Below are 18053 nucleotides of genomic sequence, written 5' to 3' on the forward strand. Positions count from 1 at the left end.
GGTCAGGTCTCAGCATTAGCCATCTTCTTTCAGAAGCCTTTGGCTACTCATTCCTTGGTGCGGAATTTCATCCAGGGGGTGCGACATCTGGCTCCGCCAGTGCACGCGCCGTTACCCCCCTGGGATCTTAATTTAGTGTTGTCGGTTCTTCAGAAACCTCCCTTTGAAGATATTAGGGAGATTCCTCTACCCACGTTGTCCCAGAAGGTGGCCTTCTTGGTGGCTTACTTCTGCACGCAGGGTGTCAGAACTGGCCGCATTATCTTGTCGTTCACCATATCTGGTGGTTCATAGAGATAAGGTGGTTCTTCGTCCGAATCCATTCTTCCTACCAAAAGTGGTTTCAGAATTTCATCTGAATGAAGAAATTGTATTACCTTCCCTGTGTCCTAAGCCCAGTCATCCTCGGGAGTTTGCTTTACACTCCTTGGATGTAGTCCGGGCGATCAGGGTATACTTGAAAACGACAGACTCGTTTCGCAAGACGGATTCACTTTGCCTCGTTTGGCCGCAAGGTTTTGCAGGCCGCAATTTGAGGAGACCAGTGGTCTACCTCGAGGGTTTTTTCCGTTGGAAAATTTTTCTTTAGTCTCATTCTTTGTTTATAATGAGCCTTTAAAAACTTCTAGTTTGGCACCGGTTGGGCCTTCTAGATTGGATTTGATTTTGTCAATCCCACCCCTCATTTGTGGCACTGCTTCTGGATGTCCCAGCTCTTGAGAATCAAGAAGACTACGTCTGTCAATGAGCGATAGAGAAAAATGGATTTTTGTAAGATCTTACCGTAAAATCCTTTTCTCTTAAGCTCATTGACAGACGTAGTACCCGCCCCTCTATCATTGGGTTTGGTTAAATTCTCTGTACTGCTTTAAAACCGAACTGATTCCCTGTAGCAGAGAGAGGGAGGATATACCCTCAGGGACTGCCCCTAAGGTGGAGCCAGAACGTTTTGTCTTTCTGCCTAGTCCTACTCCTGCGGAGACAACCTAACCCAGCTCTTGAGAATCAAGAAGACTACGTCTGTCAATGAGCTTAAGAGAAAAGGATTTTACGGTAAGATCTTACAAAAATCCATTTTTTTTTTTTTTTTTTCACACGCCTCTTGTGGATTGACCACAAGTTCCTAATGGGATTAAGGTCTGGAGAGTTTCCGGGCCGTGGACTCAAAATTTTGATGTTTTGTTCCCATGCCACTTATCATTTTTGCCTTATGGTAAGGTGATCCATCATGCTGGAAAAGGCATTGTTGATCACCAAACTGTTCTTGGATGGTTGGGAGAATTTGCTCTGAGGATGTTTTTGTACCATTCTTTATTCATCGGACTGCGTTTGCTCTGTAGAAAGTGGTAATAAAGTGATGCTGCACTCCTTGAGCGGGGAAACGCCCAAAGCACTAAAAGCAGGGAAAAAAAAGGACGCAAACGCTTAGTGCATTACCTAAGAAGAAACCTTAGAAATGTATTAAAATAGCCAAAAGCGTACTTAGAGCTCAGAGGAAATAAGCACATTTCCCGAAAAGCGTTGGCTTTCCAGCAAAAGATGTATGACCCTTGTTACTGGAGTTGTATTTACCATAAGTTTTTATTTTTTTATGTTTGAGCATGCTTTTTTTAATAAATTTCCAAGGTGTCTTCGGTAATGCACTAGGCGTTTGCGCCCTTTTTTTTTTTTTTCTGTTTTTAGTTCATTCTTTATTAATGGTTGTGTTGTTAGGCAAAATTGTAAGTGAGCCTACTTTCTTGCCTGAGAAGCAACCCCACACATGAATGGCCTCAGGATGCTTTACTGTTGGCGTGACACAAGACTGATGGTAGGGCTCACCTCTTCTTCTCCGAACAAGGTTTTTTACGGATGCCCGAAACAATCGGAAAGGGGATTCATCAGAGATACCGACTTTACCCCAGTCCTCAGCAGTCCAATCCCTGTACCTTTTTGTAGAAAATTAGTCGGTCCCTGTTTTTCCTGGAGAGAAGTGGCTTCTTTGCTGCCCTTCTTGACACCAGGCAATCCTCTAAAGGTCTTTTGCCTCGCTGTTCATGCGTGCAGATGCACTCACACCTGCCTGAGCAAGCTCTGCACTGGTGGTGCCCGATCCTGCAGCTGAATCCACTGTTGGAGATGGTCCTCCTGGCACTTGCTGGACTTTCTTGGGCGCTCTAAAGCCGCCTTCACAAAGGCAGTGGAATTGTTTATGGCATTAAGTTCATTTTTATTGCAGAGAGGCATAAAAACCGAGGCCGCAGACTTTGTGAAAATTTAATATTTGTGTCCTCAAAACTTTTGGCCCTGGATATAGAGAGAGATACACGCACACTAAACAATTTTTTAGGTAAATCTATTTCTCAAGGTGCTATTGACATGAAATGTTCAGCACATGTCGGTAACAACTCATGCGATCCATACATACAAAGAAACAAAAACAAATAAGTTCAGGAATTAGGTTATGTGTAATAAAATGGAATGACACAGGAAAAAGTATTGGACATGTGAAGAAAGGGAGGTACAAAAAGGCATAGGAAGCCAAGACTCAAGCTGAAAACTATCAGTAATTAGAAAACAACTCTTCCCCTTTGTCAGTGCAAATTAATATTAGCTTGTTTAGTCTAAAAAAAAAAAAAAAAAAAAAAAAAAAGCCTATAAAAAGGTGTCTCTTTACCAAGGTGTCACACAAACATTTCATAATGGGTAAAAGCAAAGAGCTCTCAAGACCTTCACAACCTTGTCTGCAAAACTTACTAATAGCATTGATTACAGAAGAATTTCTAAACTTGTGAATGTCCCAGTAAGCACTGTTAGGGCCATAATCCAGAAGTAGCATAATTTCACCATAAACCCAGTGCTCCTTGCTGGGGTTCCCTGAGGAGGGAACATTTCTGACAGGAGGGAAAATTATCAGAAGAGTTTTCAAGAGCCAATGACCACTTGTGGAGAGCTTCAGAAATTGGTTTCAAAGAAAACGATCAGTAATGCACTCAACCAACAATGCCCTGTATGCACACTCGCCACACAAGACTCCATTGCTGAAGAAAAAGCATGTTTAAGCTCGTTTTAAAGTTTGCTATACAACATTTAGACAAGCCTATAAAATACTGGAAGAATATAGTCTGATCAGATGAGACCAAAGTTGAATTGTTTGGATGCCATAATACACACCATGTTTGGAGGTCAAAAGACACTGCATATCACCCCAAAAACACCATACCAACAGTGATGAAGTTTTGTAAGTGGGAACATCATGGTGTCGGTCTGTTTTTCAGCATACGGTACTGGCAAACTTCATGTCCTAGAAGGAAGGATGAATGAAAAAATGTACCAAGACATTCAAAGAAAATAAAGCTGCTAGAGCAGGCCAGCCAATCACCTGACTTGAATCCAATAGAAAATCTGTGGAACGAGCTAAAGATCAGAGTTCATAGGAGAGGCCCACGGAACCTTCAATATTTGAAGACTGACTGTGTGGAAGAATGTGCCAAAATCACACCTGAGCAATGCATGCGACTAGTTGTGGTGTCTTGAAGCTGTCATTATCAACAAAGGATTTTGTTCGAAGTATTAAATTTCAGTTAGCATGTTCAATACTTTTTTCCCTGTGTCATTACCTTTTTCTACACATAACGTAATTTCTGGAGTTTATTTTTTTTTGTTTTTTTTATAGGTATGGGTTGTTCCCAACGTGGTAAAAATTTCATGTCAATTTAACCCTTAGAAATATATATTTTATTTATCGATTCTTTTGAGGCTACAATGCTTCCCTTTTAAAGCAAAATAGATTAGTTATTGGCCCCATGATTTATCTTGTATAGACATTAATGGTTTGCCTCAAATTTCAAGAAATATTCATAAAATGGTTCACAAACTAAACCTGGCCAAATCCCTACTGCATACGAGTTTGACGTTAAAATAAGAGGCTAGAAAATGTTTAGATCACCCAGATTAAAAATGCCAACAATTATACATTTGTTACCCTATTTTCAGTGTTTTGTTTGGACATAAAATCTATTTAACTAGAATATACTATTTAATTGTGAAATATCCTTTCTTTTTATTTTTTTTTTTTTTATTTACTCCAGCTGACACAAAGCGCATTGTGGAGGAATTGTCAGAAGAATTGAAAACACTCGATCTTAATACATTGCCAAACAAAGGCTCTGCCTCCTTGGATCAAGAGAAGCTACTGAATATAGCAGAAACTGCAGAGGGACATCCACAAGAGGAGAGCGGTAGGTGGTATGATCTACATTGCTTTACCAAATGTAACTGTAAAAAAAATCTAGAAATCCTCTTATGCTGTAAAGACATGAAATTCAAGTAGTTGTCTACTTAAAGTGATTATAAACCCTCACCTTGTTAAAGAACCTATTAAGTTTGAAATGGAAATGAAAGGCAAAAGGGGTGTGTGTGTGTGTGTGTGTGTGTGTGTGTGTGTGTGTATGTATGTGTATATATATATATATATATATATATATATATATATATATATATATATATATATATATATATATATATATATATATATATATATATATATATATATATATATATATATATAAATTTCTCTTACGTCCTCCGACAGTCGCCGCCTCTTCATATTCGTCACAATGGGGTATTCGACTTTGCTCCGTAGGAGTAGCTAGGCAACAGAATATGTCAATATTAAAGCTTTTAACATATCCCACCCCCCAGGGGGTGGTCCCCTCAGTCTATACCCTCCTGCTTCCTGTTCCATACCTCAGTTTCAATGTCTAGCTTTCAGGAGTTAGCTGGCTGTTTCTGTGCTGGGGCATTTTGTCTCAGCCTTTATCTTCTTTTGATTTTATTTGAGTTTTTCTCTTTCTTTACTTAGCTGTTACTTTTGTCAGCATTAGTTAGTTCTTCTGATGAAGAGGATCATGCGGGCTGGGTCTCGGGCTGGCCCCCCTGGTCGCAGGTTGTGGGCCAGTGGCTTCCCAGCCTGCCATCGAGCGTTCAGTCAGGTATTTTTCCTGGCACATGTGAACGACCCATCCCTGTTCGCTGCAGGGATGCTATGGTGAGGTGGCTACCTCACTGGACGCCATGCGGTTTTGCACCGCAGTTCTCCTGCGTCCTGGCTGCGACTCTCCCTGTCACATGTGCAGTGGCTTGATCGCTTGTGCGGGTTCCCCACGCCACTCAGAAGGTAAGTGTACTCTGTGTGGGGACCTGTCTGTTTAGTGGGTGTCAGTCTGGGACTGTGTAACCCTGCATGTCTGTTCACACTGTGGGACTCCCTGTCTAGATGCTGCTGTGGGCTGCAAGGAGGGGGGCTGTGATACACTGTTCTGTGTGCATAACTGTGTGATTTCTCTATGTGACATGCTATATGTTGTAGGACATGCTGTGGATCATGTTTTGTGCAACATGCGGCGGCCGCTGCTGTGGTCCGCCATTTTACTGTTATCTACAGGCATATGAGGGCTTCTTCTATGACTGGGAGCGGCGTTTTTGGCGCCAAGCGCCACCATTTTGGCGGCGATCGCTCCGGCCTCATGTAGCACTGCATTTGCCTCCTCCCCCGGCGGCCATTTTTTTGTAGCCTTCTATAGGCTTTATAGGAGTGGCTTCTATTGCATCACTTCCTTTTCCCTGGGCACACCGATCGATACAGCAGCAGCAGTGTTCTCTCCAGGTTTTTATCCTCCTTGGTCCTGTGTTCCTGTAGTTTGTTTGTAGTTATCCCTGAGGGGGTCGCATTGTGCTGGTGTGTGTGTGTGCGGTGGGCTGCGCTAGCCGTGTTTTTTAAAGGGGCAGTTACCCTTTTTTTCTCCTGCACACTTCTGGGGGCATGGATTCTCAGGAAAGCAAATTTCCTCCCACTTTACTGAGTGGACAAGGGGCTGCTGCTGTTTCCCCTGAGGGGGGCGATTTGGCCACAGTTGTGGCTAACCTGGCTGCTCAGGTGCAGATGCTTGTGGCTGCTCAATCCACTAAAAGGCCCAGAGTTTCAATCTCCTCTGATTCAGAGGGCGAAGGTGATGGGGCTGCTATGGCTGGGGTCCCCTTATCGGGGTCCCGTTCGTCCCTGGACTTTGCAGGGTCGGAGGGGGATGCAGAGGTTGAGGGGGTTGATGATTCTCCCCCTGCCTCGTCTGAAGAGCTTGCAATCATGGATGACTTGGTTGCTTCTATCAAACAAACGCTGCATTTACAGGATGAACCGTGTCCACCTGCCATTCTGGCTTCTTATGGGACACAGCGGAGGCGCAAAACATCGCAGGTTTTTCCTTGCACTGAAGATTTTCAGCGCGCTGTTAGTGAACAATGGCGCAATCTTTAAAAAGCCTTTTGCTGTGCCAAGTAGCTTCAAACTGCGTTATCCCTTTACGCCTGCCACTGATGAACGCTGGTGTGTTCCACCTCCGGTAGATCACGCGGTGGCGGTTTTGAATAAATCTACTGCGATTCCGGCAGAAGATACCCCGGTGTTCCGGGACCCTACGGACAGGAGACTGGAGTCTCTTGCCCGCCATACTTGGTTACCGGTTCCATGCTAAAAGCTATTTTTGCTTCCCTTATGGCAGCTCAGGCTGTTGCGGATTGGACGCAAGTACTCAGGCGTGTCCTGGTGGCTGATTCTGCCCCGCCGACGACGTTGGCTATGGTGGATCAGATCCATCAGGGTGTCATGTATTTGTGTGATGCTGAATTGGATGTTATTCCTTTGGCTGCACGTGTGCATAGCGTGGCGGTGTTGACCCGCCGTTTGATTTGGCTAAAATGTTGGTCTGTGGACCAATCGTCTCGCAAGACCTTGGCTAATTTGCCCTATTCGGGAACTCTCCTTTTTGGCGACTCACTGGATACGCTGATTAAGGGGATTTCTGGGGGTAAGAGCACGCTCTTGCCCCAATCTCACAAGGCTAAGGGCGCTCAAGGTAAGAAGCATGCTTCATTTAGGCCCCCTCAGGGGTCCTTTCGTGCCTTTCGGTCGCACTATAAGGGCAAACCCTTCAAGGGTCAAGGTTCCCAAAAGAAACCGTGGGCAGGTAAGCAGAAGTCCGGCCAGTCCGGATCCGCTGCCCATAACAATGCGGCCTGAAGGGACGCCCTCACCCAGTTCTGGGGTGGGGGGACGTTTGCTCGGTTTTCTTCAACCCTAGCTGGCCCGCGTTCGGGACAGGTGGGTTCAGGAGGTCGTTCGGTCTGGGTACAAGATCGAGTTCCTCTCTCGGCCGGCGAACAGGTTTTTTCCCTCAAACCTTCAACTGTCTCCGGAGCGTTTGCGGGATCCTGCATCTGGCGGTGCAGGACCTGCGGGCTCAGGGAGTGGTGGTTCCGGTGCCTCATCGGGACAGATTTCGGGGGTTTTATTCAAATCTGTTCACTGTGCCCAGAAAGGAGGGCAAGGTACGTCCAATTCTGGACTTGAAAGCTCTGAACCAATTTGTGCGGGTTCGCAAGTTCCGCATGGAATCCCTGCGCTCGGTGGTGGCTGCTCTAGTTCCGGGAGAATTTATGGCCTCCATCGACTTGAAGGATGCGTACCTACACATCCCCATTTTCGAGGGTCACCAAAGGTATCTTCGATTTGCCATTGCGGAGGATCACTATCAATTTGTGGCGTTGCCCTTCGGTCTCGCTTCGGCTCCGCGGGTTTTCACCAAGGTGCTTGCACCGGTTCTGGCCTTATTGAGAGCCCAGGGTATCTCGATCCTGGGGTATCTGGACGACATTCTGGTTCGGTCTGCGACCAGTCAGGGTCTGGTGAAGGACCTGTCCGTCACGTTGCAAACTCTGCAGGAGTTTGGTTGGACGATAAACTTCCCAAAATCGACGCTGTGCCCGTCGGTTCGTCTTCCCTATCTGGGTATGATTCTGGATTCGGTTCAGGCAAAAGTCTTCCTACCGGAAGACAAGCTCAAAACGCTTCAGGACGAAGTTCTGTGCTCATCCCTCCGGACGGGCATGAGGTGTTTGGGTTTGATGGTCTCGCTTTCGAGGCGATTCCCTTCGCCCAGTTTCACGCGAGGGATCTCCAGGTGGAGATCCTGTCCGGGTGGGACGGGCGACCACAATCTCTGGATCTTCAGATCTCGTTGAGTCTTCGCACGAGAAGGAATCTTCTATGGTGGCTGCAGTCCCCGGCGGTGTCGAGGGGCAAGTCTTTACGTCCGTTTTCGTGGACGGTGATCACCACGGATGCCAGCCTGTCGGGCTGGGGTGGTGTTCTGGGCGTTCTGTCCACCCAGGGTACTTGGTCGGAGGAGGAATCCTCCCTTCCGATCAACGTTCTGGAATTGCGGGCGATAAATCTTTGCCTTCAACGTTGGACGGACAAGCTACAGGGCTGTCCTGTTCGGGTTCAGATGGACAATGCCACAGCGGTGGCCTACATCAACCACCAGGGGGGCACTAGGAGTGCCCGAGCGGCTCGGGTAGTAGCCGACATTCTGTCTTGGGCCGAGACGCACGTCCCGGCGATAACGGCAGTTCACATTCCGGGGGTGGAGAACTGGCAGGCGGATTATCTGAGCCGCCAGACTCTGGACCAGGGGGAATGGTCGCTCCACCCGGAGGTTTTCCAGATGTTGTGCGCGAAGTGGGGTTTTCCGAATGTGGACCTGTTCGCGTCTCGTCTGAACAACAAGGTGGGAAGGTTCGTGGCAAGGACGCGCGATCCTCGGGCGGACGCGTCAGACGCGTTAGTGGCTCAGTGGCATCAGTATCGGCTGATGTATGCATTCCCACCAATTCAGTTGCTGTCCCGGTTCCTTCGCAGGTTGTCCTTGGAACCGAAAACGGTGATTCTGGTGGCGCCAGACTGGCCCCGCCGGTCTTGGTACGCAGACTTCGTGAATCTGGCGGTCGACGCTCCATGGCGTCTGCCTCTTCGGGAAGATCTTCTGTCTCAAGGACCGATATTCCATCCTGCTTTACAGTCGTTGGCTTTGACGGCCTGGCGGTTGAGACCGAGGTCCTGAAGGATAAGGGTCTCTCTCCGGAGGTCATTCATACTTTGATCAATGCTAGAAAGGCTTCTTCAGGGAAGATATACTACCGTACTTGGAAGGCCTACTTTGCCTGGTGTGAGTCCAGGGGGTATTCCCCTCGCTCATATTCGGTTTTGAGAGTGTTGGCTTTCCTTCAAACGGGCGTGGACCAGCGTTTGGTTTTGGCCACGATTAAGGGTCAGATTTCTGCTCTGGCCGTTCTTTTTCAGCTCCCTGTGGCGTCTAATTCTCTGGTTAGCACCTTTGTTCAAGGGGTGCGACACCTGGTCCCTCCTCGGAGTGAGCCTTTGCCTCCATGGGACTTGAACCTTGTTCTGTCCGTGTTGCAACATGCTCCCTTTGAAAAGATCAGGGAGATCTCGTTACCTCTGTTGTCCAAAAAGGTTGCCTTTTTGGTGGCGATCACTTCGGCATGCAGAGTTTCTGAGCTGGCAGCTTTGTCGTGCAGGTCTCCGTATCTGGTACTTCACTTGGATAAAGTGGTCTTGCGACCTAATCCTTCTTTTCTTCCGAAAAGGATTTCGGAATTTCATCTCAATGAGGACATTGTCTTGCCTTCGCTTTGCGCGGAGCCTAAGCATCCGAAGGAGGTGGCCTTACATTCCTTGGATGTTAGGACGATCAGGGTTTACCTGAATTCGACTAAATCCTTCCGCTAGACGGATTCTCTTTGTCCTTCCTGAGGGACCTCGGAAGGGCATGGCGGCGTCGACTTCTACCATCGCCAAATGGATCAGACAGACCATTGAGCAGGCATATGCTTTGAAGGGGAAGGTTCCTCCTATGCCTGTGAAGGCGCACTATACTAGATCGTTGAGTACGTCTTGGGCCTGTCCTCATCGGGCTTCTGTGGCCCAGGTGTGTAAGGCGGCGACTTGGTCGTCCGTTCACACCTTCTCTAAGTTCTACAAAGTGGATGTTCAGGCATCGGCAGATGCTTCCTTTGGCCGCAAGGTTCTTAGTGCGGCAGTACCTTAAGGTCCCTTGTTTTGGGCCCTTGGCTGTTTTGGGATGTTTTTATCCCTAGGTTATTTGTTTTTTCCTGGGTTGTTGCTCCTGTTGAGCAAAGTTTTTTTTTTTTTTTTTTTTCCATGCTGCCCAGCTGGTTTCCTTCCTTTGGTAAGGTTACTTTCTCTGATGTGGAGACGGCGTTGCCTTAGGCGCGGCTGCATTTCCCACCACTCATGTTTGCACTGCTTTGGGACGTCCCCATTGTGACGAATATGAAGAGGCGGCGACTGTCGGAGGACGTAAGAGAAAACGGAATTTCTCTGTCGCTCATTGACAGACGTAGTCCTCTTTGATTCATATCAATTGGGTTATGCTGCCCTCTACAGGAGTAGGACTAGGCAGAAGGAAAACGTTCTGGCTCCACCTTAGGGGCAGTCCCAGAGGGTATATCCTCTTCCTGTCTGCTGCAGGAAATCAGTTTTTTTCTGTCTAGTCAGGAGTAAGGACCTAAGCTCCTTGCTGGGATCTTTTGGTCCTGGCAAGATTTTTTAGAAAAAACTTCTTTTTTCTTTTTTTAGGTAGTTGTTTTCTCCAGTTTTCCTGTGAGATCTTCAAGCAAATCACGCCGGATCTGGGCGACGGGCTGGATGTTGAGATCCAGTGGTCACCCCAGCCGGCCTACGAGCGCGCGCAGGCCATAGCTCTGCGCTGGGTCGGCCGCGACACAAGTAAGTATGCGGGACCGGGCGACGGGCTGGATGTTGAGATCCAGTGGTCACCCCGGCTCAGCCTACGAGCGCATGCAGACCATAGCTCCGCGCTGGGTCGGCCGCGACATAGTCCCATTGGACGGGGACTGACCCTGCGAGTTGAACGTCTCGCTTGAACGCCAGGAACCAGCAGAGTCACGGCGTCCGTATTGGTCGACAGCCCCCCATCTCGGTGGAGAGGGTACTGTGAAGAGAGGGTGCCCGTCAGTTCCGGTATGGTGAGTAAATATTCCCCCTTCCCCCCTGTGGGGTTTTTGGGATACGGGCCCCTCTGTGTATGGTCGGATTCTTTCTGACATTAAGGTTCCCCCTTTAGCCTATGACAAATTCACCTATCCCCTGGATAGTGTGATCTGGTTTGGGAGCTGATACTCCAGCAGGCTTGGTTTGGGAACTAAACACTATAAGCAAACCTTGGTTTAGGAGCTGACACTCTAGCAACCTTGGTTTAGGAGATGACACTTCAGCTGGCTTGGTTTGGGAGCTAACACTCTAAGCAAACCTTGGTTTAGGAGCTGACACTCTAGCAACCTTGGTTTAGGAGATGACACTTCAGCTGGCTTGGTTTGGGAGCTCACACTCTAAGCAAACCTTGGTTTAGGGGCTGACACTCTAGCAACCTTGATTTAGGAGCTGACGCTCCAGCAGGCTTGGTTTGGGAGCGAACACTTTAAAAGCAACCTTGGTTTGGGAGCTAACACTCTAACAACCTGGGTTTGGAAGCTGACACTTCAGCAGCCTTGGTTTCTCTAGCAGATTGATCCAAGGAAGCCTGGTTCGATTTACCAGAGTATACATATAAGTATCCAGAGCAAAGGGGTTATAGCCTACCTTAGTGTGTAAATATCGCCATTCTTTCTCTTTCTCTTTCTCTTTTTCTCTTTCTCTCTTTCTCTTTCTCTTTCTCTTTCTCTTTCTCTTTCTCTTTCTCTTTCTCTTTCTCTTTCTCTTTCTCTTTCTCCTTTCTCTTTCTCTTTCTCTTTCTCTTTCTCTTTCTCTTTCTCTCTCGTCCAAGGCAGGTACACTGAGGGGCGCTAGTGGATTACAGATAAAAAAAAAAAAAAAAAATGGCTGCAGGACCCTCCAGTTCCCCGCTGACTATTGAGTCATTGTCAGCAGTTTGGAAACTTTTGTATCCCGGGTGGAAGTGGCTTGTCAGGGACAGGGCGCAAGGAGCCCCGTCTACCCCCATTTCATCTGAAAACTTCAGAGTCTGAGCCTATCCCTGCAGTTGCAGGTACCTCATCTGGGGTTTGTGTCTCGGGTACTGTCTCTTCTGACGGTGAGGAAGATGTCTCAGCATCTACCATAGCCCGAGAGGAAGCGTTGGTAAACGCATTAATTGTAGCCGTTCGGGAAACCTTAGGACTACAGGTTACACCATCAGAAGTAGTTGCTACTGAGATTCCATTTGGTACTAATAAATGCGCCAAAATGGCGAAAGTATTTCCCTTACCCAAGTGTTTCGGTAATGTAATTAAGGTAGAATGGGGTCATCCAGAACGAGCCCCTACTATTTCCAAACGCATTAATAGGCGTTATCCGTTCGAGGAATCCCTCCTCAAGAAGTGGACAGTACCATCTATGGTGGATTCTCCAATCTCCAGATTGAACAAATCTACGGTTATCCCATTGGAGGATGCTCCGTCCTTTAAGGATCCAGAGGATCTTAAGGTGGAAGCCGTGTCTCGCGCCATCCTTTCGCCATCCTTTCCCTGATTGGGTCAGCTTCAGACCAGTAATTGCTATTGGTCTGGTTTCTCAAACTGTAACAGAATGGACCAAGTGGTTACGCCGGGATTTAGTGTCCCGCCGGGAGTGATATCCCTCAGGCGGTATCAGATCTGTTAGAACAGATGATACAAGGGTTACAGTTTATCTGCGACGCTGCGCTAGACGCCACTCCATTATTGGGGCGAGCATCAGTCTCAGCAGTGGTTCTCAGGCGTAGACTGTGGCTAAAATGTTGGTCGGCAGACCAAGGTTCCAAGAAGGCTTTGGCTAATCTCCCTTTTCAGGGTGAGCGCCTATTTTGGGCTAACTTAGATGAGATTATCAAGGATCTCACTGCAGGCAAGAGCACTTTCTTGCCACAAAGTACTAAGGGTAAAGGACCTCGTCAGAGGCGGGCGCCTTCCTTTTCCGCCCATAAGAAGTTTTTTCGCCCCACGGGCGAAAAAACAAAGCCCTCCAAAACTCCTTCGGGAGGTTTTAAGGGGCGCTGGTCGGGCAAGCAAAAGCCCGGCCCTTCCAGACCTGAAGATAAGACTACTAAAGCCTGAAGGTGCGCCCCCACCCATAGCTGGGGTGGGGGGACGTCTTCGCCGGTTTCCGGATCCATGGCTTTCCAGATTCCCGGACAAGTGGGTTCGCGAAGTCATAAGGTCAGGTTACAAGATCGAGTTTCGATCTCTCCCACCGGTGCGATTCTTCCCTTCCAATATCCGACTGTCCCCAGATCGCTTAGAAGCTCTGCGGGGAGCGGTCACGGATTTACTGCAACAAGGAGTGGTAATCCACGTTCCTTGGACAGAGCGTTTTCAAGGGTTTTATTCAAAACTGTTTACAATACCCAGGAAAGAGGGTAAGGTGCGTCCAATTCTGGACTTAAGAGCACTCAATCTTTTTTGTCAAGATACAAAAATTCAAAATGGAATCCATTTGCACAGTAGCAGCCTCCCTGCATCAAGGGGATTTTCTAGCGTCCATAGACATCAAGGATGCCTATCTTCACATTCCCATTTACGCAGGACATCAGCGTTGCCTGCATTTTTCCGTAGAAGAGAACCATTATCAGTTTGCAGCGTTACCCTTTGGTCTCGCCTCAGCTCCTCGGGTCTTCACTAAGGTGTTGGCCCCAGTGTTGGCGCTGTTGCGTCAACGAGGCATATCGATTCTAGGTTACCTAGACGATCTGCGCCGTGCGGAGTCTCCGCAGATCTTGTTACAAAACTTAGAGATCACCATGATCTCTTTGCAAGAGTTCGGGTGGCTGGTGAACCAGCAGAAGTCTTCTCTGGTTCCCACCAGGAGGCTCGACTATCTGGGTCTAATTCTAGACACATCCAGGGCAAAGTATTCCTTCCGGCAGGGAAACTCCGGAAGATTCAATCAGCAATTCAGTTGTTACTATCCGACAACTAGCCTTCTCTTCGGACTTGCATGAGGGTCCTGGGTTTGAGGGTGGCTTCCTTCGAAGCAGTACCATTTGCCCAGTCCCATACCTGAATCCTTCAAGGAATAGATTCTTCTCAAATGGAATCAGAATCCAGAATCTCTGGACAATCGGATCCGATTGAGCGAGCGGACCAGGGAGTCTCTGGTCTGGTGGCTTCGGTCTCCGATGCTCAGCCAGGGGAAGTCATTCTTCCAATATACTGGACGATTGTCACCACGGATGCCAGTCTATCCGGGTGGGGAGGAATTCGCTGTCAATTATCTGCTCAGGGGCTTTGGTCCCTGGAAGAGTCCAGGTTACCGATAAATGTATTGGAACTAAGAGCGATCAGACTTTGTCTGATGCATTGGATCGAGCAGCCCCGGGGCAGCCCAGTTCGGATCCAGTCGGACAATGCCACAGCAGTGGCTTATGTCAATCATTTAGGGGGCACCAGGAGTGTCCTGGCGGCCATAGATGTGGCCAGCATTCTTCGTTGGGCGGAACGATTGTTCCAGCTCTCTCTGCGGTATTCATTCCGGGGGTGAATTGGCAGGCAGATTATCTCAGCCGTCAGATTCTGGATCAAGGGGAATGATCTCTTCATCCAGAGGTATTCCACCAACTGTGCCTCTGTTGGGGCACCCCGAATGGGATCTGTTGGCATCTCGGCTCAACAGGAAAGTGCGGAAGTTTGTGGCTCGCTCCCACGATCCTCTAGCAAACACCGCAGACATGCTGATCGCCCCGTGGGGGCAGTATCAGCTACTGTATGCCTTCCCTCCTCTCAAGTTACTGCCGAAGCTTCTTCGCAGGATAGAGGTGGAGGGAATCCCAGTTATCCTGGTACATCAGGACTGGCCTAGTCGGGCTTGGTACGCCGACCTGGTCAGGCTCGTCGCAGACGTTCCTTGGCGATTTCCTCTTAGGGAGGATCTGCTATCGCAGGGACCGATCTTCCATCCTGCTTTACGATCGCTGGCTTTAACGGCCTGGCTATTGAGACCCAGGTGCTGAAGGACAAGGGATTGTCAGCTTCAGTTATTCCTACTCTAGTTAAAGCAAGAAGAGCGACTTCCAGAAAGATTTATCATCGCACATGGAAGTCTTAGATTGCGTGGTGTGAATCCCTTGGGTTCCCTCCACGTTGCTATTCGGTGGGCCGAATATTGGCCTTTCTGCAACAGGGGGTTGAGTAGAAGCTGGCCTTGAGTGCTATCAAGGGTCAGGTTTCAGCATTAGCAATCTTCTTTCAGAAGCTTTTGGCTATTCATTCCTTGGTGCGGAATTTCATCCAGGGGGTGCGACACCTGGCTCCGCCAGTGCGCGCACCTTTACCACCCCGGGGTCTTAATTTGGTGCTGTCGGTTCTTCAGACACCTCCCTTTGAAAATATCAGGGAGATTCCCTTGCTTACTTTATCCCAGAAGGTGGCCTTCTTGGTGGCCATTACTTCTGCACGCAGGGTGTCAGAACTGGCCGCATTATCCTGTCGTTCCCCATATCTGGTGGTTCATAGGGATAAGGTTGTTCTTCGTCCGAATCCATCCTTCCTTCCTAAGGTGGTTTCAAAGTTTCATTTGATTGAGGACATGGTATTGTCTTCCCTGTGTCCTAAGCCCAGTCATCCTCGAAAATTCGCGTTGCATTCCGTGGATGTAGTTCGGGCGATCAGGGTATACTTGAATACTACGGATTCATTTCGTAATACGGAATCACTGTTTGTGATCACGGATGGCCCTAAGAAGGGGTTGCCTGTTTTCTGCCGCGACCATTTCTAGATGGATCAGACAGACGGTGGTATAGGCTTATTCTATTTAAGGGTCGGGATCCCCCGTTCCCTGTTAAGGCGCACTCTACGCGGGCGCTTAGTGTTTCCTGGACCTTCCGCCATCAGGCGTCAGTGGTTCAGGTTTTCAAGGCGACTACTTAGTCGTCGGGTCATACCTTTACAATATTGTATAAGGTTTATGTGATGGCATTGTCAGATGCCTCTTTTGGCCGCAAGGTTTTGCAGGCCGCAATTTGAGGAGACCGGCGGTCTACCTCGAGGGTTTTTTTCAGTTGGATTTTTATTTGAGTCTCATCCCTCTAGTCTGATTAGTCTGATGAGCCTTTGAACTTCTAGTTGGCACCGGTTGGGCCTTCTAGATTGGATTTGATTTTCGTCAATCCCACCACTCATTTGTGGCACTGCTTTGGGACGTCCCAATTGATATGAATCAAAGAGGACTACGTCTGTCAATGAGCGACAGAGAAAAATTGATTTTTGTAAGATCTTACCGTAAAATCCTTTTCTCTTAGCTCATTGACAGACGTAGTAACCGCCCCTCTATCATTGAGTTGGGTTGGGTTAAATTCTCTGACACTGCTTTGTGACAGAACTGATTTCCTGCAGCAGACAGGAAGAGGATATACCCTCTGGGACTGCCCCTAAGGTGGAGCCAGAACGTTTTCCTTCTGCCTAGTCCTACTCCTGTAGAGGGCAGCATAACCCAATTGATATGAATCAAAGAGGACTACGTCTGTCAATGAGCTAAGAGAAAAGGATTTTACGGTAAGATCTTACAAAAATCCATTTTTCTCTGTCGCTCATTGACAGACGTAGTCATTTTTTTGTTAAATCTTACCTGTAAAATTCCTTTCTCTGAGTCCTCCGACAGTCGCCGCCCCCGCCCCTCTTTTGGGGTTTTGTGTATGTACTCTACTGCTATTCTACTGAAACGGAGGTATGGAACAGGAAGCAGGAGGGTATAGACTGAGGGGACCACCCCCTGGGGGGTGGGATATGATAAAAGATTTAATATTGACATATTCTGTTGCCTAGCTACTCCTACGGAGCAAAGTCGAATACCCCATTGTGACGAATATGAAGAGGCGGCGACTGTCGGAGGACTCAGAGAAAGGAATTTTACAGGTAAGATTTTACAAAAATTGCCATCAGAACCTTAATTCTTCATTGCATAAATCCAACAATGTGTTGGAAACATTCCTCAGAGATTTTGGTCCATATTGACGTCACGCAGTTGCTTCAGATTTGTCGGCTGCACATTTATGATTAGAATCTCCCATTCCACCCCATCCCAAAAGTGCTCTATTGGATTGAGATCTGGCGACTGTGGATGCCATTGGAGTACAGTGTCCTCATTATGTTCAAGAAACCAGTTGGAAATGATTTGAGCTTTGTGACATGGTGCATTATCCTGCTGGAAGTAGCCTGTAGAAGATGTTTACACTGTAGTCCTAAAAGGATGGACATAGTCAGCAACAATACCCAGGTAGGCCGTGTCGTTTAATCGATGCTCAATTGGTACTAAGGGGCCGAAAGTGTGCCAAGAAAATATCACTCACACCACCACCAGCCTTATTGCAGGATGGATCCATGCTTTCATGTTTACGCCAAATTCTGACACTACTATATGAATGTCGCAACTGAAATCAAAACTCCTCAGACCAGGCAATGTTTTTCCAATATTCTATTTCATTTTGCTGAGCCTGTGCAAATTGTAGCCTCAGTTTCCTGTTCTTAGCTGACAGGAGTGGCACCCGGTGTGGTCTTCTGCTGCTGTAGCCCATTTTCTTCAAGGTTCGATGTTGTGCGTTCAGAGATGGTATTCTGCATACCTTGGTTGTAACGAGTGGTTACTTGTTACGGTTTCTTTTATATCATCTCAAACTAGTCTGCCCATTCTCCTCTGACATCAACAAAGCATTTTCATCCACACAACTGCCACTCACTGCATATATTCTCTTTTTTGGACCATTCTCTGTAAACTCTGGATATGGTTGTGTGGGAAAATCCCAGTAGATCAGCAGTTTTTTTAAATGCTCAGACCAGCCCGTCTGGCACCAACAACCATGCCACATTCAAAATCACTTAAATTCTTTCATCCTCATTCCGATGCTTGGTTTGAACTTCAGCAAGTTGTCTTCACAACCTCTAGATGACTAAATGCATTGAGTTGCTGCCATGTGATTGGCTGATTAGCAATTTGTGTTACCAAGCAATGGAACAGGTGTGCCTAATAAAGTGGCCGGTGTGTGTATGAATGTATGTACAGGGCTCAATTTCAAGTCCTGAGCCACTAGCCAGGCCTTAAGAGTTGCTTGCCACCAGTTGCCCCACCCAACTCCTATCTGCCCTGCCCCTAAGTCCGTCCCTAAAAATGCCCTCATTTATATCATGAAATTGCCCTGTTAAATGTT

General features: G+C 47.7%; 1 protein-coding gene across 1 annotated transcript in view; it reads left to right on the forward strand.

The window, feature by feature from the left end:
* OS9 (OS9 endoplasmic reticulum lectin) overlaps window positions 1-18053 on the forward strand; it is a 160024-nt gene that overhangs the window by 66148 nt on the left and 75823 nt on the right. The window contains exon 7 of the mRNA XM_082246758.1: window positions 4071-4220. Within this exon, the coding sequence (XP_082102884.1) occupies window positions 4071-4220 (150 nt within the window). The remainder of the gene's footprint in view (window positions 1-4070; window positions 4221-18053) is intronic.

This window comes from Pelophylax lessonae (assembly GCF_965119305.1).
Source record: "Pelophylax lessonae genome assembly, chromosome: 2".
NCBI lineage: Eukaryota > Metazoa > Chordata > Amphibia > Anura > Ranidae > Pelophylax > Pelophylax lessonae.